This window comes from Chiloscyllium punctatum, chromosome 3 (assembly GCF_047496795.1).
Source record: "Chiloscyllium punctatum isolate Juve2018m chromosome 3, sChiPun1.3, whole genome shotgun sequence".
NCBI classification, from domain to species: Eukaryota; Metazoa; Chordata; class Chondrichthyes; order Orectolobiformes; family Hemiscylliidae; genus Chiloscyllium; species Chiloscyllium punctatum.
In genome coordinates this window covers 99,412,433-99,440,309 of record NC_092741.1, presented here as the reverse complement: position 1 = coordinate 99,440,309, position 27,877 = coordinate 99,412,433, and the positions used below count along the sequence as shown (strand labels likewise).

Genomic DNA, 27,877 nt, shown 5'->3' with positions numbered 1-27,877 from the left:
CAGTGTCTAGTGGGGTTCTGCGGTGATTGTCTCTCGGATCTCAGCTGTCCACAATATATGAATAAATGGGTCTATTTTCTGAATGGCAGGCAGTGTCTAGTGGGGTTCTGCGGTGATTGTCTCTCGGATCTCAGCTGTCCACAATATATGAATAAATGGGTCTATTTTCTGAATGGCAGGCAGTGTCTAGTGGGGTTCTGCGGTGATTGTCTCTCGGATCTCAGCTGTCCACAATATATGAATAAATGGGTCTATTTTCTGAATGGCAGGCAGTGTCTAGTGGGGTTCTGCGGTGATTGTCTCTCGGATCTCAGCTGTCCACAATATATGAATAAATGGGTCTATTTTCTGAATGGCAGGCAGTGTCTAGTGGGGTTCTGCGGTGATTGTTTCTCGGATCTCAGCTGTCCACAATATATGAATAAATGGGTCTATTTTCTGAATGGCAGGCAGTGTCTAGTGGGGTTCTGCGGTGATTGTTTCTCGGATCTCAGCTGTCCACAATATATGAATAAATGGGTCTATTTTCTGAATGGCAGGCAGTGTCTAGTGGGGTTCTGCGGTGATTGTCTCTCGGATCTCAGCTGTCCACAATATATGAATAAATGGGTCTATTTTCTGAATGGCAGGCAGTGTCTAGTGGGGTTCTGCGGTGATTGTCTCTCGGATCTCAGCTGTCCACAATATATGAATAAATGGGTCTATTTTCTGAATGGCAGGCAGTGTCTAGTGGGGTGCTGCGGTGATTGTCTCTCGGATCTCAGCTGTCCACAATATATGAATAAATGGGTCTATTTTCTGAATGGCAGGCAGTGTCTAGTGGGGTTCTGCGGTGATTGTCTCTCGGATCTCAGCTGTCCACAATATATGAATAAATGGGTCTATTTTCTGAATGGCAGGCAGTGTCTAGTGGGGTTCTGCGGTGATTGTCTCTCGGATCTCAGCTGTCCACAATATATGAATAAATGGGTCTATTTTCTGAATGGCAGGCAGTGTCTAGTGGGGTTCTGCGGTGATTGTCTCTCGGATCTCAGCTGTCCACAATATATGAATAAATGGGTCTATTTTCTGAATGGCAGGCAGTGTCTAGTGGGGTTCTGCGGTGATTGTCTCTCGGATCTCAGCTGTCCACAATATATGAATAAATGGGTCTATTTTCTGAATGGCAGGCAGTGTCTAGTGGGGTTCTGCGGTGATTGTCTCTCGGATCTCAGCTGTCCACAATATATGAATAAATGGGTCTATTTTCTGAATGGCAGGCAGTGTCTAGTGGGGTTCTGCGGTGATTGTTTCTCGGATCTCAGCTGTCCACAATATATGAATAAATGGGTCTATTTTCTGAATGGCAGGCAGTGTCTAGTGGGGTTCTGCGGTGATTGTTTCTCGGATCTCAGCTGTCCACAATATATGAATAAATGGGTCTATTTTCTGAATGGCAGGCAGTGTCTAGTGGGGTTCTGCGGTGATTGTTTCTCGGATCTCAGCTGTCCACAATATATGAATAAATGGGTCTATTTTCTGAATGGCAGGCAGTGTCTAGTGGGGTTCTGCGGTGATTGTTTCTCGGATCTCAGCTGTCCACAATATATGAATAAATGGGTCTATTTTCTGAATGGCAGGCAGTGTCTAGTGGGGTTCTGCGGTGATTGTTTCTCGGATCTCAGCTGTCCACAATATATGAATAAATGGGTCTATTTTCTGAATGGCAGGCAGTGTCTAGTGGGGTTCTGCGGTGATTGTCTCTCGGATCTCAGCTGTCCACAATATATGAATAAATGGGTCTATTTTCTGAATGGTAGGCAGTGTCTAGTGGGGTTCTGCGGTGATTGTCTCTCGGATCTCAGCTGTCCACAATATATGAATAAATGGGTCTATTTTCTGAATGGCAGGCAGTGTCTAGTGGGGTTCTGCGGTGATTGTTTCTCGGATCTCAGCTGTCCACAATATATGAATAAATGGGTCTATTTTCTGAATGGCAGGCAGTGTCTAGTGGGGTTCTGCGGTGATTGTTTCTCGGATCTCAGCTGTCCACAATATATGAATAAATGGGTCTATTTTCTGAATGGCAGGCAGTGTCTAGTGGGGTTCTGCGGTGATTGTTTCTCGGATCTCAGCTGTCCACAATATATGAATAAATGGGTCTATTTTCTGAATGGCAGGCAGTGTCTAGTGGGGTTCTGTGGTGATTGTCTCTCGGATCTCAGCTGTCCACAATATATGAATAAATGGGTCTATTTTCTGAATGGTAGGCAGTGTCTAGTGGGGTTCTGCGGTGATTGTCTCTCGGATCTCAGCTGTCCACAATATATGAATAAATGGGTCTATTTTCTGAATGGCAGGCAGTGTCTAGTGGGGTTCTGCGGTGATTGTTTCTCGGATCTCAGCTGTCCACAATATATGAATAAATGGGTCTATTTTCTGAATGGCAGGCAGTGTCTAGTGGGGTTCTGCGGTGATTGTTTCTCGGATCTCAGCTGTCCACAATATATGAATAAATGGGTCTATTTTCTGAATGGCAGGCAGTGTCTAGTGGGGTTCTGCGGTGATTGTTTCTCGGATCTCAGCTGTCCACAATATATGAATAAATGGGTCTATTTTCTGAATGGCAGGCAGTGTCTAGTGGGGTTCTGCGGTGATTGTTTCTCGGATCTCAGCTGTCCACAATATATGAATAAATGGGTCTATTTTCTGAATGGCAGGCAGTGTCTAGTGGGGTTCTGCGGTGATTGTTTCTCGGATCTCAGCTGTCCACAATATATGAATAAATGGGTCTATTTTCTGAATGGCAGGCAGTGTCTAGTGGGGTACTGCGGTGATTGTTTCTCGGATCTCAGCTGTCCACAATATATGAATAAATGGGTCTATTTTCTGAATGGCAGGCAGTGTCTAGTGGGGTTCTGCGGTGATTGTTTCTCGGATCTCAGCTGTCCACAATATATGAATAAATGGGTCTATTTTCTGAATGGCAGGCAGTGTCTAGTGGGGTTCTGCGGTGATTGTTTCTCGGATCTCAGCTGTCCACAATATATGAATAAATGGGTCTATTTTCTGAATGGCAGGCAGTGTCTAGTGGGGTTCTGCGGTGATTGTCTCTCGGATCTCAGCTGTCCACAATATATGAATAAATGGGTCTATTTTCTGAATGGCTCGCAGTGTCTAGTGGGGTTCTGCGGTGATTGTCTCTCGGATCTCAGCTGTCCACAATATATGAATAAATGGGTCTATTTTCTGAATGGCAGGCAGTGTCTAGTGGGGTTCTGCGGTGATTGTCTATCGGATCTCAGCTGTCCACAATATATGAATAAATGGGTCTATTTTCTGAATGGCAGGCAGTGTCTAGTGGGGTTCTGCGGTGATTGTCTCTCGGATCTCAGCTGTCCACAATATATGAATAAATGGGTCTATTTTCTGAATGGCAGGCAGTGTCTAGTGGGGTTCTGCGGTGATTGTCTCTCGGATCTCAGCTGTCCACAATATATGAATAAATGGGTCTATTTTCTGAATGGCAGGCAGTGTCTAGTGGGGTTCTGCGGTGATTGTCTCTCGGATCTCAGCTGTCCACAATATATGAATAAATGGGTCTATTTTCTGAATGGCAGGCAGTGTCTAGTGGGGTTCTGCGGTGATTGTCTCTCGGATCTCAGCTGTCCACAATATATGAATAAATGGGTCTATTTTCTGAATGGCAGGCAGTGTCTAGTGGGGTTCTGCGGTGATTGTCTCTCGGATCTCAGCTGTCCACAATATATGAATAAATGGGTCTATTTTCTGAATGGCAGGCAGTGTCTAGTGGGGTTCTGCGGTGATTGTCTCTCGGATCTCAGCTGTCCACAATATATGAATAAATGGGTCTATTTTCTGAATGGCAGGCAGTGTCTAGTGGGGTTCTGCGGTGATTGTCTCTCGGATCTCAGCTGTCCACAATATATGAATAAATGGGTCTATTTTCTGAATGGCAGGCAGTGTCTAGTGGGGTTCTGCGGTGATTGTTTCTCGGATCTCAGCTGTCCACAATATATGAATAAATGGGTCTATTTTCTGAATGGCAGGCAGTGTCTAGTGGGGTTCTGCGGTGATTGTTTCTCGGATCTCAGCTGTCCACAATATATGAATAAATGGGTCTATTTTCTGAATGGCAGGCAGTGTCTAGTGGGGTTCTGCGGTGATTGTCTCTCGGATCTCAGCTGTCCACAATATATGAATAAATGGGTCTATTTTCTGAATGGCAGGCAGTGTCTAGTGGGGTTCTGCGGTGATTGTCTCTCGGATCTCAGCTGTCCACAATATATGAATAAATGGGTCTATTTTCTGAATGGCAGGCAGTGTCTAGTGGGGTTCTGCGGTGATTGTCTCTCGGATCTCAGCTGTCCACAATATATGAATAAATGGGTCTATTTTCTGAATGGCAGGCAGTGTCTAGTGGGGTTCTGCGGTGATTGTCTCTCGGATCTCAGCTGTCCACAATATATGAATAAATGGGTCTATTTTCTGAATGGCAGGCAGTGTCTAGTGGGGTTCTGCGGTGATTGTCTCTCGGATCTCAGCTGTCCACAATATATGAATAAATGGGTCTATTTTCTGAATGGCAGGCAGTGTCTAGTGGGGTTCTGCGGTGATTGTCTCTCGGATCTCAGCTGTCCACAATATATGAATAAATGGGTCTATTTTCTGAATGGCAGGCAGTGTCTAGTGGGGTTCTGCGGTGATTGTCTCTCGGATCTCAGCTGTCCACAATATATGAATAAATGGGTCTATTTTCTGAATGGCAGGCAGTGTCTAGTGGGGTTCTGCGGTGATTGTCTCTCGGATCTCAGCTGTCCACAATATATGAATAAATGGGTCTATTTTCTGAATGGCAGGCAGTGTCTAGTGGGGTTCTGCGGTGATTGTTTCTCGGATCTCAGCTGTCCACGATATATGAATAAATGGGTCTATTTTCTGAATGGCAGGCAGTGTCTAGTGGGGTTCTGCGGTGATTGTTTCTCGGATCTCAGCTGTCCACAATATATGAATAAATGGGTCTATTTTCTGAATGGCAGGCAGTGTCTAGTGGGGTTCTGCGGTGATTGTTTCTCGGATCTCAGCTGTCCACAATATATGAATAAATGGGTCTATTTTCTGAATGGCAGGCAGTGTCTAGTGGGGTTCTGCGGTGATTGTTTCTCGGATCTCAGCTGTCCACAATATATGAATAAATGGGTCTATTTTCTGAATGGCAGGCAGTGTCTAGTGGGGTTCTGCGGTGATTGTTTCTCGGATCTCAGCTGTCCACAATATATGAATAAATGGGTCTATTTTCTGAATGGCAGGCAGTGTCTAGTGGGGTTCTGCGGTGATTGTCTCTCGGATCTCAGCTGTCCACAATATATGAATAAATGGGTCTATTTTCTGAATGGTAGGCAGTGTCTAGTGGGGTTCTGCGGTGATTGTCTCTCGGATCTCAGCTGTCCACAATATATGAATAAATGGGTCTATTTTCTGAATGGCAGGCAGTGTCTAGTGGGGTTCTGCGGTGATTGTCTCTCGGATCTCAGCTGTCCACAATATATGAATAAATGGGTCTATTTTCTGAATGGCAGGCAGTGTCTAGTGGGGTTCTGCGGTGATTGTCTCTCGGATCTCAGCTGTCCACAATATATGCTAATGATGAGTGAACTAAATGTAATATTTCAAAATTTGCAGATGACACAAAGCTGAATGTAAGGTTGAGCTGTGAGGAGTATGCATAAATGTTGCAGTGTGATTCAGACAGGCTGACAATGTGGCAAATGTATGGCAGATGCAGCATATTGTGGATGAGTATGAGGGTATTCACTTTGGTAGGAAAATAGGAAATTGAGAGAGGGCTATGATCAAGGAGACCTCGGTGTCCTCATGCATCAGTCACTTTAAGTACACAGGTGCAACAGATAGTAAAAGGGAAAATGGTATGCGCACCTCTTTTTATAGCAAGAGGATTTGAGTACAGGGATAAGTATTTCTTACTGCAATTACACAGAATATTGGTGAGGCCACACCTGGAATATTGTGTGCAGTTCACGAATGGCCTTTAGGGAAGGAAACTGCCATCCTTACCTGGTCTGGCCTACATGTGACTCTAGAACCACACCAATGTGGTTCACTCTTAACTACCCTCTGGGCAATTAGGGTTGGGCAAGAAATGCTGCCAAGCCAGTGATGCTTTCACCTCCTGTATGAATAAAGAATAAAGTTTTGATCTCCTTATCTGAGGACAGATGATCTTGCTATAGAGGGAGTGCAAGGAAGGTTTACCAAATTAATTCGTGGAAAGGCAGGACTGACATATGAGACAATATTGAGTCAGTTAGGTTTGTTTTCACTGGAGCTGAGAAGATGAGGGTCGATCTCATAAATTTGCAGCAAGACATCTTTGCTCAGATGGGCAGATGGACTGAGGAGTGGCAGATGAAATTTATTTTAGATAGATGTGAGATGCTGCATTTTGGTAAAGCAAATCAGGGCAGGATTTATTCATTTATTGGTAAAGTCCTGGGTGATCAAAGTTGCTGATCAAAGAGACCTTGGGGTACACGTTCATAATTCCTTGAAAACGAAGTCGCAGGTAGACAGGATAATGAAGAAGGCATTTGGTACACTTGCCTTTGTTGCTCAGTAGATTGTGTATAGGAATTGCAACATTATGTTGCAGCTGTACAGGGCATTGGTTAGGCCACTTTTGGAATTCTGCATCCAGTTTTGATCTCCCTGCTTCAAGAAAGTTGTTGTAAAACTTGAAAGGGTTCAGAAAAGATTTACAAGAATGTTACCATGATTGGAGCATTTGAGCTAAAGGGACAGGCTGAATAAGCTGGGGCTGTTTTCCTGGAGCATTGAAGGCTGAGGGGTGACATTAAAAGAGGTTTACAAAATCATGAAGAGCAAAATCATGCAGATGTTCATATTCATGAATCTATGTAAGCCCATAAAAATCTAATGGGACTAGTTAGGTTAGATGCAGGAAGGATATTCCAGATAGCGGGGGAGTGCAGAAGCAGGGGCCATAATTTAAAGATAAGGGGTAAAGCTTTTAGGATTTAGTTAAGAAAAGTTTTGTTCACCTCAAAGCTGATGCGCCTGTGAAATTCACTAACACAGAGTTTTCAAGAAGGAGGTAGACATAGCTGTTGTAGCTAAAGGCATCAAGGCATATGAGGGAGAGTGGAATTAGAACATCGAGTTTGATGATCAGTCATGATCATATTAAATTATGGAGCATGCTCAAGGGATCAAATAGCCTATTCTTGCTCTGGTCTTCTAGGTTTTTGTGTAATTAATTGTTCCGTTGACTAACATTTGCATTTCATGTACAAGACACCCAGATCCCTCTGTGCTTTTCCTAACAAAACAAATGATCTCATTCTTTCCTACATTAAATGCCATTTGCCAAGTTTCTCCCCATTCATTTAACCTATTTATATTCCTTTGGAAATTCTTTATATCATCATCACAATGTGCTGTCCCACTTATTTTTCTATCATCAGCAAATGTGGATACATTATGATCTGCCTCCTCCTCTAAGATACAGAAAGCAAATAATTGAGGCCCTAATACTGATTCTTGCGGCACTCCACTACTTAGTTATTTCCAATCTGAAAAGATCCATTAATCCTAGCCCACTGTCTTTGTGTGTTAATCATCCCTTAATTCATGCTAGTACATTATTTCCAGTACCATTAGCTCCTATCTCATGCAATATTCTTTAATGTGGCACCTTACCAAATGCCTTGTGCCTTGATACATGTGACAATAAATTCAATTCAATTCAATTCAAATGCACTACATCTACTGGTTCCTCTTTATCAATTCAGATTGTTATGTCATCAGAGAACTCTAGAAAATTTATCAAACATGATTTCCCCTTCACAAAACCATGTTGACTCTGTTAACCTGTGTAAAACCTGTCTAAGTATCCTGCTATTTCTTTCTTAATAATGGACTCTAGAATTTTTCCAACGACAGATGTTAACCCTAGCTGGACTGTGGTTTCCTGCTTTCTGTCTTTTTCCTGAACAGGGATATCACATTTGCAGTTTTCCAGATTATTGGAATACTCCTGGAATCTAGTGGCTGGAATTTTTCAACCAATGCCTCAACTATCTCTGCAACCACTTCCTCTAAGACCCTGAGATGCAGACCATCAGGTCTTGGTGATTTTCTCTGTCTTCAGTCCCATTAATTTATTAAATACTTTGTCCTTTATTTTATATACTGTTACAAGACCTTTCCTTCCATTCACACCTTGCTCATTTAATATTTATGACATGTTCATAGTGTTGTTTATTAATGTAAAATATTCATAAAAATTATCTGCCTCTTCCCTGTTCCAAATATCAATTTGTTAGCCTATTCTGACAATGGTCCTCTACTTACTTTAGCCACTCTTTTCAAATGTCAGTAGAAGCTTTTGCTCTTTGTTTTTATATTTCTTGCCAATTTACTTTCATAATCAATTTCACACCCCTCCCCCCAACTCTTATTAAGTTTTCATTTATTTGTTGTAAGTTTCTGCAAAATTTCCAATCCTTTGGCCTACAACTAGTTTTTTACATTATGTACACCTTAGTTTTCTTTTCATGTGGATATTCTCTTTGACTACCTTTTTTAATCATGAATCATTCGTCCTTCATGTTGAGTCCTTCTTTTTGACTGGAATACATCTTCGTTAAGCGTTATGAAATGTCTGCTTAAATGTTTGTCACTGCTTATGCAAAGATACTGTTTGATCAATAAAAAGGAAGTAAGGCTTTACCCACCAACTACATGCCAGTCATTTTAATCTCAGTGGCAGATTAGCTTTTAGAGTTGTTAATTGGGGAAAAAAAAATATGACACTTTGGCAATTGTGAATTTGTTAGGGAGTAGCAGCAAGGATTTGTTGAGGGCAAATTGTTCTCAACTATTTGATTGAGTTGTTTGAAAAAATAGCGAGAAACTTGATGACAATAATATGGTTGATATGGTGTGCATGAACTTTCAAAAGCCACCTGAGTGAAAGGAAACAAAATGTGTTGATGAATTATTTCACATGGACTTGAGGAACAAATATTTTGGGGATTTCTCACAGCTCATTGCTAGTATTACTGCTTTTTGTGATTAATATTAATAACACAGGCTTGAGTGTACATGATACAATTTCAAAACTTTTTGTTGACACAAAACTGAAAAGTATCAAGAGCTGTAAGAATGATAATGGTAGACTTCAAGATGACACAGCCTAAATGGAATTGGCCAGGCACATGAAAGGTTAAATGTAATGCAGAGAAATATGAAGTTTTAGTAGGAAGAATAAAGTAAGGTAATATAAAATGAAGGAAATCATCCTATATGGGATTCAGGAGAAGAGGACCCTGGCAATGTACTGTATATGCACAATTTGTGAAGGTATCTGGATAGGTTGAGAAGGTGGTTTGTAAAAGCATAGAGGATCCTGGGTTTTATATTTCAGGGTGTCAAGTACAAAAACAAGAAAGTTGTGGTGAATTATTATAAAATCTTCATTCGGCCTCATCTGGGATTTTGATTTCAGTTCAGGGCAACGTACTTTAGATAGGATGTGAAGTCATTAGAAAATATCCAGACAATAATTAAAATGATAATTCCAGGGATGAGGGACTTCAATTGCTCAGGTAGATGGTTGAAGCTGGAGCTGTTAGAGATGAAAGGGTTAGAGAAGAAAGAAGATATCTTTACAAGGAGGCTGGACACAGTTGATAGAGAGAAGCAGTTTAAGTAACAGTTGAGAATATGAGCACATCAAACTAAAGTCAAAAAGGAGCAATGGTGACATTAAGAAAGTTATTTTTTAATGCAGTGAGTAATTAGGATCTGGAATGCACTGCCTGAGAACATAATAGAGGGAGATGTAAAGGATTTGGATAACTGTCTGAAGAAGAAAAGTTTGCAAGACTACATGGAAAAGAAAGGGGATTATGTGCATTGTTCTTACAGAAAGCCACTATGGACACAATGGACCAGATGACCTTCTGTACTGCCAACATTCTATGATTATCACTTTTCTATTTGTTGTGTTGTGCTCATTAAACAATCCCACCAACCTGTGGCTGACCACTTCAACTCCTCCTCCCACTCCACCAAGGACATGCAAGTCCTGGGCCTCCTCCACCGCCAAATCCAACCCATTCGACACCTGGAGGAAGAACGCTTCATCTTCTGCCTTGGGCCCTCCAACCACATGGCATCACGTCAATTTCACCAGTTTCCTCATATCCCCTACCACCACCACCTCATCCCACATCCAAGCCTCCAACTCGGCACTGCCCTCTTGAAGTGTCCATCTTCTTTTCTACCCATCCGCTCCACCCTCCATTCTGACCTATCATCTGTATCTAGTTATCACCTTCCCAGGTACCTTAACCCAGCCCCACCCCCACTCTCCTATTTATCTCTCATCCCTTTTTCCTGTCCCCCTTATTCCTGATGAAGGTCTTATGCCTAAAACGTCAATTCTCCTGCTCTTCAGATGCTGCCTGACTTGCTGTACTTTTCCAGTGCCATACTTCAACTCAATGTTTGCATTCTCTAACTTAGAACAAGTAACTTCACTTAAAAAAATAATTAATTGGCTCTAAAGTGCTTGATATTGTGAAAGTCATCATATAAATCCAAGGCTTTCTCTTAGTTAGAAGTGTGTGGGAAGCTGAGGACTGAGATGTCAGAGTCAATATGGGGCAGAGAATTTTTTGATTAGCCACTTTACAATACTGCAAACTGAACACTGAATACAGCAACTTCAGGTATAACCTCTGTCCCTGCTTCCACTATTATATTTGGACAGCAGCTGTTCACGATTTTAGGGTTGCTTTTCCCACTTACACTCCCTCTGGATTCAAATCTTATTTATTTTTTACTTGACCATCTCCTTTTGTGTTACGCCCACTTTGACAATTGATCTCTTCTTCCTTCCCTCTCTTCATAATTTGTTCCTCACTTTTCCCTACCTCTGTGTTTGCTTTAAATCTTTTACTTCTCTGACACAGTCACCTGTAACTCTTAAGGATTCTGGGTTCAAGTCCCGTTCCTGGTTGATACTGCAATGCATATTGAGGGAGTGCTGCAATACCAGAGGTGTGGTCTTGCATATAAGTTGTTAAATTGGGGACCTTTAAGCTCTCGGGTGGGCTTAAAAGCATGACAACATATTGAGGAAGAGCAAGGTAATTGTTGTGGTTGTGTTCGCCGAGCTGGAAATTTGTGTTGCAGACGTTTCGTCCCCTGTCTAGGTGACATCCACAGTGCTTGGGAGCCTCCTGTGAAGCGCTTCTGTGATCTTTCCTCCGCCATTTGTAGTGGTTCGAATCTGCCGCTCCCAGTTGTCAGTTCCAGCTGTCTGTTGCAGTGGTCGGTATATTGGGTCCAGGTCGAAGTGCTTATTGATTGAATCTGTGGATGAGTGCCATGCCTCTAGGAATTCCCTGGCTGTTCTCTGTTTGGCTTGTCCTATAATAGTAATGTTGTCTATTATTAGACAAAACTAATATTGTCTATTGTCTATAACACTACTATTATAGGACAAGCCAAACAGAGAACAGCCAGGGAATTCCTAGAGGCATGGCACTCATCCACAGATTCAATCAATAAGCACATCGACCTGGACCCAATATACCGACCACTGCAATGGACAGCTGGAACTGACAACCGGAAGCGGCAGATTCGAACCACTACAAATGGCGGAGGAAAGATCACAGAAGCGCTTCACAGGAGGCTCCCAAGCACTGAGGATGTCACTTAGACAGGGGACGAAACGTCTGCAACACAAATTCCCAGCTCGGCGAACAGAACCACAACAACGAGCACCCGAGCTACAAATCTTCTCACACACTTTGAGCAAGGGAAATACCTTAAGGGAAAGTGTCTTGATCAATACTCCCCAATCCACATCATAAGAAAACACAGTTGTTATTATGGAATGGCTGTTTGTGAGAACTTGCAATGCACAAAATGACTGTAAAGCACATTAAGATGCCCTTTAAAATGCTTTATATAATTCAAGATGATTTTAACTTTCTCCATTCTGAAGAAAGGCTGTCAACTTAAATTATTGAGTTACATATTGAGACTTGGCTCCCTGCACACAATTAAATTATTGGGTTCAACCTGCCTCTGTTGACTGTCTCACATGGTTTTAATTCTTTGGATGATGGCCCTTTAATTTGTTTCAAATGGAACTTTTGTCCATCTCCAAAATGTCTCGTATCATAGATCTGCTGGCCTACTGCAAGCCACTGGGAGACCAGCAGCTCTGTGTCTCATCAGGATCTTGTACAGGGCAGGCTGCATTCAGGAATACAAAACTGTGGTGGTTCTGGGTGGGCTTCCAGTTGATCCAGGATAACTGGGAAGGAAGCACTACCTGTCTATCCCTTTTACTGATCAGCCACAGGGTTAAACCTGCCAAGCTTCACTTTGGACATAAGTCTCTCCTGCTGCCTAGCAAATTGAAGAAGTGGAGGGAAGAGGTTCCTAATTTTCCACTTAAGACGCTTAATTGGGCTACCAAAAACCAGCCTACCAAATGCTTGATTGACTATGTGTAAAATTTCAGCAGGTGCACACACACACCATGGGTGCTGGGACAAATATAAGCACTACAAAAAAAGAAAAAAAAAGAAAAAAAAAATTTCAGCAGGAGCAGGTTAGCAGTGGGCATGCTGCTGATGGTACAGCACCCAAATTTGTAGATCCACCAAGTTGTTTCCTCAATCACCGTTGGCCCCTAAGATTCAATCATAATTTCTGTTTTTCTCTGTACAAATGCTACCTGATTTGCTGACTATTTTGAATAATTGTTTTAGATCAGATTTCCAGCATTTGCAATTATTTGTTTTTGTATTAGTGTATCTAATATAACGTTGAGTGTTTTACACTGCAAGATTAATATTTGTGGAGACTTCTTCCAGTGGTCATTTTGGTTGAGATCAATTACTTCATGGAAATGGGTAATGACAGGTTGCTTGCTCTTTAAACACTCTACAGAAACTTCATTCCACTGACAAGCAGCTGATCCGGCACTGCTGACTTTGTCTCACAAATAAAATTGAATTTTCATCCCACAGTGTCTGACATGGAAAATCTAATGGCAAGAGTTGCCCAGTCTTGTAGATATTAAGCTTTTCAGGAAGTGATGGAGCAAGTGAATGGTTTATATGGTAACTTGATCTTTGAATAAAGAGCTGCTTTATTTTGATGGTGTCAAGCTTCGTTACTGTTGTCCGAGCTGCATTCGTTCAGGCAGCATTCCATCACACTCCTGACTTCTGCCTTGTGAATGCTGGAAAAGCTTTGGGGAATCAGGGGGTGAATTACTTGCTACAAAGTTCCCAGCCTCTGATGTTTCAAAGTCACAGTATTTATATAACTAGTCCAGTCACATTTCCAGTTAATGTTAACCTTCCCTTAAGATATAACTGGTGAAGGATTCACCAATGATAATGCCATTCAGCATCAACAAGAGACAGTGAGATTCTCCTTTTGGAATTGATCATTGCCTGTGACTTGTGTGTGATAGTGGCATGTGGGTTTTGCTTAGTGTGTATGAGATGGTTTAAGATATAGCTTGTGTTTCTGGAACTGTTGGTTTTTGAAACTAGCATCAGAGAGTTTCTGGAATGCTGATGGAAATTTGCTTATGAGTGGATGGATTAAACATTGAAGAGCATTAAACTTAAAGAACTGTGGATGTTAGAAATCAGAAATGAAAACAGAAATTGTGGAAAAAACTCAGCAGGTCTGGCCACGTCAGACAGAAAGCAGAGTTAACATTTTGTGTCCAGTGACTCTTCTTCAGAATTGAAACTGTTAACCTGCTTTTGGTTTGAAAGATCCGGGACTCTTTTGTTTTTTTGCTTTGGCAAAAATGCATAACCTGGAAGCCTTTTGGTGGTAATTTGTAGAAAAGATTATCAAATCTGGATATATGAAACAGTTTCTCCCTGACTGTTTCAGGAAGTGTACCTCAGTGTAGGGGTTTTAGTTTGAAAGTTCCAGACAAGAAATGTTTGTTTAGCATCTTGATGAGGTTATTCAAAGCTGAGAAAGTCTAAGAAGGGGATTTCAGATTCTTAAGATCAGGAATTAAAGCAACTGTAGCACGGTGGCTCAGGGGTTAGCACTGCTGCCTCATGGTCCCAGGTTCGATTCCAGCCTTGGGCAACTGTCTGTGTGGAGTTTGCACATTCTCCCTGTGTCTGCGTGGGTTTCCTCCAGGTGCTCCGGTTTCCTCCCACAGTCCAAAGATGTGCATGTTAAGTGAATTGGCCATTCTAAATTGCCCATGGTGTTAGGTGCATTAGTCAGAGGGAAAGTGGGTCTGGTTGGGTTACTCTTCGGAGGGCTGGTGTGGACTGGTTGGGTCAAAGGGCCTGTTTCCACACTGGAGGGAATCTAATCTAATTAAGTCAAACCTCTGGATGCGATACAGAAGGGAATTTGTTTTTTGGTGTTTGAGTACTATACAGGGATAGATTGAATATAGTTTTTTATGAAATCTTCCAAATTGTACTCTATGTAAAAAAATCTTGATTGATTTTATTTTCTTTTGTTTTTCATAATGAACTAAAATTGAATCTGCAGCTCTGTAGGCTAGTATTTCAGTGACAGATCATCTCATTAAATGAAAGCAAAACAAAATCTGATCTATCAAGCCAGATTTCAGTCTGGGGCATGACTTGTCCAGTAGTAACATCAGCTATGATCATTACACTTGTGTGGCATAAATGTTGTTTGCCACTTATCAGCCCATGTTATCGTTTCTAATTATCTGAAGCAATTTAGGTTAGATTTGATTCCCTACAGTGTGGAAACAGCCCCTTCGGCCCAACCAGTCCACACTGGCCCTCCGAAGAGTAACCCACCCAGACCCATTTCCCTCTAACTAATGCACCTAACACTATAGGCAATTTAGCATGGGCAATTCACCTGACCTGCACATCTTTGTGACTGTGGGAGGAAACCAGAGCAACCCATGTGGACACAGGGAGAATGTGCAAACTCCACACAGACAGTCACCCGAGGCTGGAATCGAACCTGGGACCCTGGTACTGTGAGGCAGCTGTGCTAACCACTGAGCCACCATGCTGCACCCATGAGATGGAATTTATTGCCATCAAATAAAACAGAACTGGTCTTGTAAATACTCTGTTTTGAAGAATGAAAGAAATATTCTAACTGAAATAGTAACAAAAATACAAGATTCTTCCTGTCTGGTGAAATTTACATGTGAGACAACGAACACCAGCAATTCTTTTTGGTGGAAGTTTAAAAGAAGTTGAATTTCATTGGGCATCAAAAACAACCAATCTCTTTGTTCTCTTTTTGTACATTATCCTGTAATTACATTCTCGGCATTCGATTGGATCTCTTGCTTTAATTTCATTTTCAGTATGACATTCTCTACAAATATAGCCCATGGGTTGTTGCTTTGGAGGCTGCATGTCCTTCTAGATATCCCTTTCTATTCAATTTTCAGTTTAACCATCTTCCTATGGAATGGTCTGGAAAGAAGAGCCACGGCAACAGCACAACTGCACAGTGGGGTTGCCCACTTTGCTACACTTGGACATAGACTGCTTCAGTATCTGAGGAGTCATGAATCTGGTGAGTCATTGAACATTGTGCAAACATTGGCAAACATCCTCACTTCTGACTTTATGATGAGGGAAGGTTGTTGGTGAAGCAGTTGAAAGAGCTCCTGTAGTGATGTCCTGGAGCTGAGATGAACTGCAACAATGATATTCACCTTTCTTTGTGCTAACTATGACTCCAAGCAATGGAGAGTTTTCTCCCAGATTTCCATTGATTTCATTCTTCTCTCAAGTCGGACCTACAGTCGGCCCCTAGATTTTGAATGCTGTCCTCCAATGGTCCTTGACTGAAACAGTCAGCTGTTGGTTATCCTGCTTGGCAGCCAGCCAGATGCTCAATTTGGACATTTGCCAGAGGAAGTCAGGGGTGGAATTACGAAACAAATTATGCTGCACTGAATCCTGTTGTTAAATTTGGCAGGACCTCTGCCTTGCTGAGTTAACCCTATACTACCATGCTCTCCCAAAATGTCCCTGTCTCATAATTACCCTTCTCACTTTATCATAAACATGAAGGACTAAATCTCAATCAGGAATGAAGTCGTGAAAATAGGGAGTAATCTATTCATAGGCCATCTTCTGCCGCTATTGTGGTTTGTTCTACATGTTCCTCTCTTTGGATCTGACATGTGATACATATCGTGGGCGGCACGGTGGCACAGTGGTTAGCACTGCTGCCTCACAGCGCCTGAGACCTGGGTTCAATTCCCGCCTCAGGCGACTGACTGTGTGGAGTTTGCACGTTCTCCCCGTGTCTGCGTGGGTTTCCTCCGGGTGCTCCGGTTTCCTCCCACAGTCCAAAGATGTGCAGGCCAGTTGAATTGGCCATGCTAAATTGCCCATAGTGTTAGGTAAGGGGTAAATGTAGATGTAGGGGTATGGGTGGGTTACGCTTCGGCGGGGCGGTGTGGACTTGTTGGGCCGAAGGGCCTGTTTCCACACTGTAAGTAATCTAATCTAATCTAATATCGTATAATTAACAGATAAGCTTTCAGTGAATGTAAAAAATGCCTTAAAATATTACTTTCAGAATCATAGAAAACACTGGAAGCATAGTGTGTTTCATTACACTATAAAAAAAATCCCCTTCACTTGGGATATTTCTTTCTCTAATCAATTAACGTTTATATTTCATAACCATATAATTCATTAAATGTATTCTCATTGATTTTGTTCAGGAAGAGTTGAGAGAAGGCAATGTTCCTATATGTAGACTGGGAATATCCACCAGCTGGTGTAAATTTGTTAAGCTGTGGCCAAGAAAGCTGTGATTAACACACATTTTAATTAACGGAAACAGGATGTGGTTTTCTGAAAAATTGCAGTGTAAACTTTAGCTGTTGGTCCTGTCTGTTGCTATTGCCATTTTAAAGCCACATTGTTAACGCTGCCAGTTGCTTTAAAATGCCCACTATTCTCATCCACTTTTCCGAAGAATCATAGAATCCTACAGCATGGGAAGAGGCCTTTTTGGCTCATCAAATCCACACTGATCTTCCAAAGGGCATTCCACTCAGACCCAGGCCCCCACCCTAAATTTCTAATCCCACATTTACCATAGCTAACCCACCTAGTTTGCACATCTTTGGACAGTTGAACATTTCTGTTTGTGTTAGTCATGTGAGCTTTTGCTTCACCTCTGTATTACAGAAGTGTCAAATGTAGGCTGCTTTGATGTGCTTCTTGTGGCACAGTGGTAGTGTCCCTACCTCTGAATCAAAAGCCTGAGTTCAAGTCTCACCTGCTCCAGAGGTCTGTAATAGCAGGTAGGTCATAAAATACATAAACTGCTTTAAGACTCAAGTTAACATTAGAATCAGCTATTCAGAACCTGGACTGCTCATGGGAGATATACTGGTTATATCAGAGCCACAAAATTTTCCAATAAATTACCCAAGATTTAGAGTAGGCAGAACACTACAGTAAGGTTTTGCACATTTTCTGTCCCAGTAAACCACATGGGAACTGAACAAGCCACATCAGTACATTGAGTCAACAGTCTCCTGCATTTGCTCTCAATTAACTACTATCCCAGGAACACCATCACCATTTTCTGATTTGCCTTTTGTTTATTGCTAAGTCTCACATGAACGAGTCAGATAAGTGAGTGTTTAAATTGCTGTCATGCTCTTACTAATAAAATGGTCTTATTAGTTATTTCTGCCTGTGAGTGCTCTTTTTGAAACAAAACAGAACACCAGTTCTGATGAAGAGTCATTAGACTCAAAACATTAAGTCTGTTTTCTTCCCATAGATGCTGCCAGGCGTACTGAGTTTCAACAGCATTTTCTGTTTTTATTTTAGATCTCCAGCATCTGCAGTTCTTTGTTTTGTTTTTATGCTCTTTGTGATCTTGGAATCGTCAATATTTTTAAACAGCCCATTGAAGAATATGATGGTATAAAGTGTCTGATACAGAAATATTTATCCATGAATTTCAAATCTAAAAAGAAAGGTGATTTAATCATAAATATTTATGAGAAGGATTTAAACCAACATGAGTTTTCAGTTGGATTCCTACTTAGAGCAGATCGACACCACGATTTTAATCACAGGCTTTGTTGTCTTGACCCCATCTGATTTGAACAAGTGAGAGTATGCTCAGAAATGAGATAACATAACAAAAAAAAAATCCAGAGTAGAAAATATTCAAACACGTGGGGTTTATGATTAGATTCCTACAGTGTGGAAATAGGCCCTTCAGCCCACACCAACCCTCTGAAGAGCAACCCACCCAGGCCCACTTCTCTCTGACTAATGCACCTAACATTATGGGCAATTTTGCATGGTCAATTCACCTGGCTTGCACATCTTTGCACTGTGGGAGGAAACCGGAGCACCTGGAGGAAACCCACGCAGGCACGGGGAGAATGTGCAAACTCCACACAGAGAGTCGCCCTGGAATCGAACCTGGGACCCTAGTGCTGTGAGGCAGCAGTGCTAATCAATGAGCCACCATGCCACCCCAGTGTTATTTTAAACATGCTGACACAATTGTTGAAGAAAAGGTCAATTTTCTTAGCTGTCCCTACAAAGTACAGAAATTCATAAATACATCGACTGCAAACCATGAAAATTGAAGAGAAATAGATAGACTTTAAAAGTAAAAAGCCAACAAATGGAGTGATTCTTTTCTGTGAACTGTTACCCAAATATTGGCAATCTCCTGAGGAATCTTACTCTCATTTTCTCAAGGTAGTATAAGTTATCAAAAGGAAACTGTGGCTACACAGAATAGAGTTCTCTAACCTATCTGTGAATCTAAACCATTGTTTGAGGAGGACATTTGTGTGCTTGGTGATTATTGTCCTGCTCAAATGGCTCTACTTGTTAGAATTGCTGCCTTCGCAGAAAGGTGACATCAGCCATGAGTGAAGGAGATAGATTTTGTTTTTGAGCTACCATCTTTTAATTTTTCGAGAGGCTGATTAGTAGAGAAATGGTTGAATGTTGGAAGAAAAATGTGTTGTGACAGCTACCTGCAAACCTGGCTGAGACTTGCAGTGGTGATCACTGATTTGCAGAACATTCATAAACTTATTCCTTCTGTACTCATAAATGTTGTTAGTTTTGTTAGGATGAGCTGGCACTAAGTTGGCATAGGGGCTATTAAAGTTTGTGGAAATGAGTAGTTTCCCTGGGTACAGGGAATAGTTTGGCATGGAGGGAGTAAGGAGCCATGAGAGAATGGGTGGGGACATGGTTGATATGATTGGAGCATGAGAAGTGAGTGGAAGAGTGACATGGTGTGGAGCGGTAGGCTTAGAGGTCCAAAGTTGGTCTTTTAAACTGTGCACATCAGCACCCCACAGATCCTGTGACTATTTGTTTCTGAGGGAGGTAGACTGACTCCAGCATCTGCCCAATACCTGCAGAAAGTACGTCTGGCCATCTGAAGCAGACATGCAGAGCACACTCACCTCAGGAACAAAAATTCAGGCGTTCGTATTTGCCAACTTTCATGTGAAGTACCTTAAGTTATTATTATATTATACTTGCTATAAATCCAAGTTGTTCACACATGAAAAATTTATATTGTACATATAAAACATGTATAGTTTCTAGGATTTCACTTAAGTGTCTGTATATTTTACACTCTGTTCCAGTTATAGACATAGTTTAGCATAAAATCAGGATTGTTCTGTGAATTCTACCAATCATTCATTAAACAGTTAGAAATGCTGGTGACTAGAGTCCAGATGTTCCTGTTGGATGAGCAAAATATGAGTCAAGACCTTTTGCAGTTTCGCACGGCCTAGGATTTCCAACTATTTAAACAAGAAATGGGTTCTGTGAGCCGCTTGGGATGCTCAGGACAGAGTTGGAAGACTGTGTGTGTACAACAGGTTGGTAAGAAGGACCACTGAGGTTCTCAGGATGAATAAGCAAGAATTCATAGAATAGATTAGGTCAATTCCACAATATGTGCTGTGTATGCATGAGATACTTCTGAGGAGTTTTGGCCAAAGCCACATTTTATGATTGTGTCCTTGTACCAAGCAAATCTTTCGTGAGAAGTTACTGGAAGTGTTAATTTTTCCAGTTGAGATAAGAAGTCAGTGAACTGATGTACCTTAGCTTCTGAATGTTGGAGCAAGTATGTTTTATCTGTGAACTTTAACAGATGTGTGAGAGGCAGTACCACTGTTGGGTAACCATGATATGGACATGCTGGTATTGGACTGGGGTGAACAAAATCAGAAATAACATGACACCAGTCACTTCACCTGACAAAGGAGCAGCACTCCAAAAGCTTGTGATTTCACATAAACCTGCTGGGTGACGACCTGGTGTTATGTGACTTCTGACTGTTGTGTAAGGAGCAGCAGCATCAGTAGCTCTAGTTAACTGAGACACAATCAGTGTATATTTGGCACCTGAAGGAGTTGCTTGACACCGAGTCTTGTGTATGAGGCTCTTCTGCAAAGCAAACTTTCTCTCGTAGTTTGTACTCATCGATGTGTGAAGCAGTGAGTGGCACTGCATAATCGGTCCTGAATTCAGCTTCTTTTCAGCCAACCATGAGCACTGACGTCCATGGTGAACTTAATCAGTCAGGATAGGCTCATTTTGTATCCCACAGAAACAGTATTTGCATATTATTTTGTGGGCATGCAGAAGAACTTCAAGAGAGATGTGGATGGTATCAAACATCTCCAGAGGTGGGTAGAAGATACCAACAAAAGAGATGTTTCTGGTTTACTGGATGTAAAGACCTGACTGGATACTTTTTTAAATATGATAATCGAGAAGTTGGAATATGAGATGTCCCAGCCAGCTTCAGAACTTCCTATTCATAAGATTTGCATCCTCATGTGTGTATGTGAAATGAGGAAGTTAAAATCATATGAGACAGCTGCCATGCACTAAACAGATATATCTCCAACCTTTAGACTGATGCCACTCTTTGACTCAAAAAATCAATTCATCCATAATGATGTTTCTATTTCAAAGCAGATTAGTTGTCGATCAATGAAATGGAGCAAGTGGTTAGGTTTTTCTTAATATTTAATAGTTTGACACTTTTATAAAATATTTCTGGAATATTTGGAAAGGTGAGGACTCATTTAGGATAGTCAACATGGCTTTGTGAATGAGAAATCACGTGTCACTTCTTTAAAGAAGTGATGAAGAAGATTAATGAAGGTAGAGTGGTGAATGTTGTCTATATGGATATCTCTAAGGCATTCAACAAGCATACATAGTAGACTGGTTAGCAAGGTTGATCATACGGAATACAGGGAGACCTAGCCATTTGGGTGCAAAATTGACTTGAAAATAGGAGACAGAGGGTGATGGTGGACAGTTGCTTTTCGGACTGGAAGTCTATGACCTGTGGTGTGTCACAAGGTTCGATACTGGGTCTAATGTTTTTTGTCATTTATATAAATAATTTAGATATGAATATAGGAGGGATGGTTAGTCAGTTTGCAGATCATGGCAGGACTTATACACTTTATGGTAATGGTTGTTGCCAAACAAAGAGTGCAGTTTCCTAATTCCTTGAAAGTGGAGCCACAGGTAGATAGGACAGTGAAGAAGGTATTTGGTATATTTGCTTTTACTGGGTATTGGAATTGGGAGGTCATGTTGTAGCTGTACAGGACATTGGTTAGGTCACTTTTTGAATACTGCATTTAATTCTTGTCTCCCTGCTATGAAAGATGTTGTGGAACTTGGAAGGATTCAGAAAAGATTTACAAGGACGTTGCCAGGGTTGGAGCGTTTGAGCTCTAGAAAGAGACTGAATAGGCTCAGTTTATTTTCCCTGCAGTATTGGAGGCTGAAGAGTGACCTTATAGAAGATAATAAAATCACGTGGAGCATGGATAATGTGAATAGCCAAAATCCTTTCCCCAGGATAAGGCAATCCTAAATGAGAGGGCATAGGTATAAGCTGAGAAGGAAACAATTTAAAAGGGACTTAAGAGGCAACTTTTTCACACAGAGAGTGGTGTGTGAATGGAATGGGCTGTCAGAGAAGGTGGTGAATGCTCGTAAAATTACAACATTTAAAAGGCATCTGGATGGTTATAGGAATAGGAAGGGTTTAAAGGGATATAGGTCAAATGCTGGCAAATGAGACTAGATTAATTTAGGATATTTGGTTGGCATGGAAGAGTTGGACCAAAAGATCTGTTTCCATGCTGTACATCTTTGTGACTCTGACTAAGTCACAGTCCAAAACATGACTTGACAGCTTGCCCAAAAATATTTCCACTGTTTTGAATACATTATGGCACTTTTAAAAATTTATTAATGGGATGTGGGCATCTCTGGCTGGGATTTATTGCTAGTCCCTAGTTGCCCTTGAAAGGGTGGTGAGTTCCCTCACTGCACCATTTGCTGTAGAGATGCCATGAAGGATTGAGTTCCAGGATTTTGATGCGGTGTCACTGAAGGAACAGTGATATATTTCCAAGTCAGGATGGTGAATGTCTTGGAGAGGAACTTACGGGTTGTGGTGTTCCTATGTTTCTGCTACTCTTGTTTTTCTAGATGTTACTAGGTGTAAGTTTTCATAGAATCCCTACAGTGTGGAAACAGGCCCTTCAGCCCAACAAGTCCACACTGACCCTTCAGAGAGTAACCCACCCAGACCCATTCACCTACCCTAATACTTTACACTTGCCCTAACTAATGCACATAACCTACACATCCCTGAACACTCTGGGCAATTTAGCATGGTTAATTCACCTAAACTGCACATCTTTGGATTGTGGAAGGAAACCGAATAGGAGAAATGAATATTTGTGGGTATGGTGCCAATCAAATGGACTGCTTTGTCGTAGATGGTGTAAAGCTTCTTGTATTGTCAGAGCTGCACTAATCCAGACGAGTGGAGAGTACTCCATCACAATCTTTATGTGTACTTTGTAGATGGTAGGTTCTGGGGAGTCAGGAGGTGAGACATTTGTATTCCCAGTGTCTGAATTACTCTACAGTACTTGTATGGCTAGTCCTGTTCAGTTTCTGGTTAATAGTAATCCTCAGGCTGTTGATAGTGGGGAATCAGTGATGGTAATGTCATTAAAGGTCAGGGGATGATAGATTTATCTTGTTGGAGGGATGACTATTACCTGGCACTTGTGTGATGTGAATGGTATTTGCCACATATTTGCCAAAGCCTGGATATTATCCAGGTTTTGCTGCAATTAGACATGGACTACTTCAGTGTCTGAGAAGTCATGAATGGTGCTGAACATTATTTAATTATCAATGAACATCTCCATTTCTAACCTTATAATGAAGAGAGGTACATTGATGAAGCAGCTGCAGCTAGTTAGTCCAAGACTCCTGCCCTGAGGAACTGCTGCAGAGATGATCTGGAGCTGAGATGAATGACCTCCAACCACCACCACCACCATTTTCCTTTGTGCTGGGTATTAATCCACCCCATATAGAGTCATAATTGCTCCCAACTCTCATTGACTCATGTTTTCTAGAGCTCGTTGCCATATTTGGTCAAATGCAGCCTTGATATCAAGGGCAACCAAGGCTTGTGGCAAGTTCTGAATTGCGTCTTCAGCGCTTTGATTGGAATGTTGTCAGAGCCCATAGCTTTGGCAATATCCAGTGCTCCAACCATTTCTTTATATCACACGGACTGATTAGAATCATTTGAAAACTACCGTCTGTGATACTGGAATCTCTGGAGGAGGCCATGATCACCCACTTGACATTTCTGGATGAAAATTGTTGTGAATCCTTCAGCCATGTCTTTTGCACTAATTGCTGGTCTCCCCCATTGTTGAGGACGGGAATAATTGTGGAACTTCATCCTCCAGTGAGATGTTCAGTTGTCCAACACCATTCATGACTGAATGAGACAGGATTGCAGAACTTAGGTCTGATCCATTAGTAGTGGTATTGTTTAGCTCTATCTGTCACTCACTGCTTCTGCTGTTTGTCATGCAAATAGTCCTGTTTTGTAGCTTAACCTCATTTTTAGTTATGCCTGATGCTGCTCCTGGCATGTCCTGCTATGCTTTTCATTGAACCATGTTGATACTTTGGCTTGTGGGGAATATGCCATACTATGAAGCTAAAGATTGTGTTTTAGTGCAATTTGGCAACTGCTGATAATTTACAGTGCTTCTTGGATGCCCAGTCTTGATTTACTAGAAGTCTTTGAAGTCTGTCGCATTAAACATGCCGATAGTTGCATAGAACACAATGGAGGGTATGTCTCATTGTGAAGAATGGGACTTTTTCAGGCTGAATAGGGCTGTGTTTGCTGTCTTCACTTCCAGTACTCTAGTCAATGCCTTATAGTCCGATTTGTTTCATTCCTTTTTTATTATTGTAGCGATTGACACAACTAAATGGCTTGCTATGCTATTTCAGAAGGCAGTTACAAGTCAACCATATTTATATGGGTCAGGACACCCATGAAAGATGACAGTTCTCTAAATGGCATTAATGAACTAGATGGGTGTTTGCAACAGTCAACAATGGTTTCATGGCCCCCATTAGTCTTTTAATTCCATATTTTTATTGAATTCAAATTACACCATCTGCCTTAGTGGGATTTGAACCCGGAATATTACTTGCATTTCTGGATTACTTGTTCATTGACAATGCCACTGGGTATCATCTCCCGATTGGACAAGGATGTTAATGCATGTTATTATAGAATGGTATTCTAAGTATGATTAACATGTCTTTCAAGAAAGAACATTATGATCAATCATTGCATTAAAATCATATCGACATTGAACTATATCATTTTGTAGTGACATTTGAAGGTGTCAAAACACTTCAATTATCTGCCAAAATGTCCCTGGCTCCTCAGCAGACATCCCCCAGTGACCTTGAATTCATTAAGGGTTTTTAATTTGGCTTCTAAAATCTGCTGTAGCATCAGGACTAATACTCAAATTTCTTGTGGTCATCATAACGGTAACCTTGCCTTCAGAAAAGTGAATTTTGCACACAAGATCTTCCCAATTTATGAATAGCCCAGACAAGAATAGCATGGCTTTTGGAAAACAGAGGATATTTGGTTTGCAGCCAAAAATTGTCACAATTTCAGGCTGCCTGACTCAACTTCACCCTCTACTGCCTGATAAAACTTAAGCCTCTTAATTATTGTCATCTGTGTTTGACAAGACTACTTTCATTACCATTGCAATGTTGAAATAAATTATTGAAAATACATATTTTTCTCAAGACATTGTTAATACATACTAAATATACTTTTTAATGTTCTACTTCAGGTTTACAGAAACAGAATACTATTCTTCTGTTTCTCGGATTCTCCCTGTTCTCTATAATCAAGTTGCCAGTTGTGAAACTCTATCTTTCTGATAGGATGAAATGGTAATAGTGCAACCTGCTGTGAAAGAGTTATTTATTGAGAAGGAGCTGGCAGTCACATGTAATATACCCCTTGCGCTATCTGCCAAGTTACCAAATAGAGAATATCATTTACGGTAAAGTAGCTGACTGAATATAGCCTCTTTGAAAAGAATAACGAAATATGTAGCATTGAGATCAAAAACTGTTTGGCAGTCGTCTACATGCTGACTGCCTGCTTGAGATAGCTGGTAGTGTGGATTGATATCCTTTGCAAAAACTGAATTGCACATTTTGTGTTACTTAAAAGACTTTGTGAGATTAGGAACCTAAGATCTAGATCTAGATATCTAGCTTTATTCCACATTTTCTACTTTTTGCCACATTTCCTTAACTTGATTCACATAAGTTGTATGTCTCCATTGCAGTCTTAAAGCTAGTTTGCATTTGTAATCTTGAGTATTTATATTGAGTCACTGTGGGACACTAGTGTAGTTAATTTCCATTTTTAATGTTGCAGAGAGGAATTCAGAGCAAGTACTTAATAGTTGTTAATAATGAAAGAAGTTAGACATTGTCAGGCTTCAAGGCCTGTGCACAGCTGGTGAGCAGATCCGTGGGGAGGATTTTCAGGTAACAAGTCCAGACGTATAGGCTCCCTAGATGTTCCGAAGAGTTAACTGCAGGGTGTTTAAATTTTCAAAGAGGTTTCCTGTCTGACATCCAGCAAATTCATCATTTGGGTGGGGTGGTATTGAACGAATTGGATATTGTGGGGACATGAGATATACAAAGAACAAAGAAAAAAGAAAATTTACAGCCCAGGAACAGACCCTTCGGCCCTCCAAGCCTGAACTGATCCAAATGTACTGTCTAAACCTGTAGCCCAATTCCAAAGCATCTGTATCCCTCTGCTCCCCACCTACTCATGCATTTGTTCAGACGCATCTTAAATGAATCTATCGTTCCTGCCTCTACCACCTCTGCTGGTAACACGTTCCAGATACCCACCGCCCTCTGTGTGAAGTACTTGCCCCCTTAAGCTTTTCACCTCTCACCTTGAAAGCGTGACCTCTCGTTATTGAATCCTTCACCCTGGGAAAAAGCTTATCTCTATCCACCCAGTCTATACTCTTCATGATCTTGTAAATCTCAACCAGGTCCCCCCTCAATCTCCTTTTTTCTAATGAAAACAAACCTAACCTATTCATTACCTCCAAATAGCTAGCTCCTTCCATACCAGGCAATATCCTCGTAAACCTTCCCTGCACCTTCCCCAAAGCACCCACATCCTTTTGGTAATGTGGCGACCAGAACTGTACACAGTATTCTAACTGCAGCTGAACCAATATCTTGTATAATTTTAACATGATTTGCCAGCACTTATTCTCAATACACCGTTCAATGAAAGCAAGCATACCATATGCCTTTTTGACCACTCTATCCACCTGTGCAGTAACCTTCAGGGTACAATGGACCTGCACTCCCAGATCTTTCTGCCCATCAACTTTTCCCAAGGCTCTTCCATTCATTGTATAATTCACTCTATAATTAGACTTGCCTGAATGCATCACCTCACATTTATCTGGATTGAACTCCATCTGCTACTTTTCCACCCAACTCCCCAGTCTATCTATAGCCTCCTGTACTCTTTGACAGTCCCTTATCCTTTCTGCTACTCCACCAATCCATGTCATCTGCAAACTTGCTGATCACACCAAAAGTGCCCTCTTCCAGATCATTTATGTATGTCACAAACAACAGTGGCCCCAGCACTGATCCCTGTGGAACACCACTGGTCACCTTTCTCCATTTCGAGAAACTCCCTTCAACTACTACTCTCTGTCTCCTGTTACTCAACCAGTTCTTTATTCACCTAGCTAAAACACCCTGCACACCATGTGACTTCACTTTTTCTATTAATTTACCATGGGGAACCTTATCAAATACCTTACTAAAGTCCATGTACATGACATCAACAGCCCTTCCTTCATCTATCAATCTGGTCACTTCCTCAAAGAACTCTATTAAGTTGGTAAGGCACGATCTCCCCCACATAAAACCATGTTGCCTATCACTAATAAGCTCATTATTTTCTAAATATAAATAGATCCTATCCCTCAGTACCTTCTCCAGCAACTTTCCCACCACTGACGTCGGGCTCACTGGTCTGTAGTTACCCGGAATATCCCTTCTACCCTTCTTGTGCAGGGGGACAACATGAGCTACTTTCCAGTCCTCCGGCACCTCACCTGTGTTTAAGGATGCCACAAAGATATCTGTCAGGGCCCCAGCTATTTCCTCTCTTGCCTTCCTCAGCAACCTGGGATAGATCCCATCCGGTCTTGGGGATTTGTCCACCTTAATAACCTCTAACCTACCCAACACATCTTCCCTACTTATGTCAACTTGATCCAGACTAATTAAATTTCTACCTCTAATCTCAACATTCATCATGT

The 27,877-nt window shown here is 41.4% G+C and overlaps 1 protein-coding gene across 1 annotated transcript in view; it reads left to right on the top strand.

Annotated features, from left to right (window-relative positions):
* Positions 1-18,117: 18,117 nt before the first annotated feature.
* The window catches only part of LOC140453706 (XK-related protein 6-like), a 57,349-nt gene continuing 47,589 nt past the window's right edge, over positions 18,118-27,877 (top strand). The window contains exon 1 of the mRNA XM_072548666.1: positions 18,118-18,209. Coding sequence (XP_072404767.1) covers positions 18,118-18,209 — 92 coding nt within the window. The remainder of the gene's footprint in view (positions 18,210-27,877) is intronic.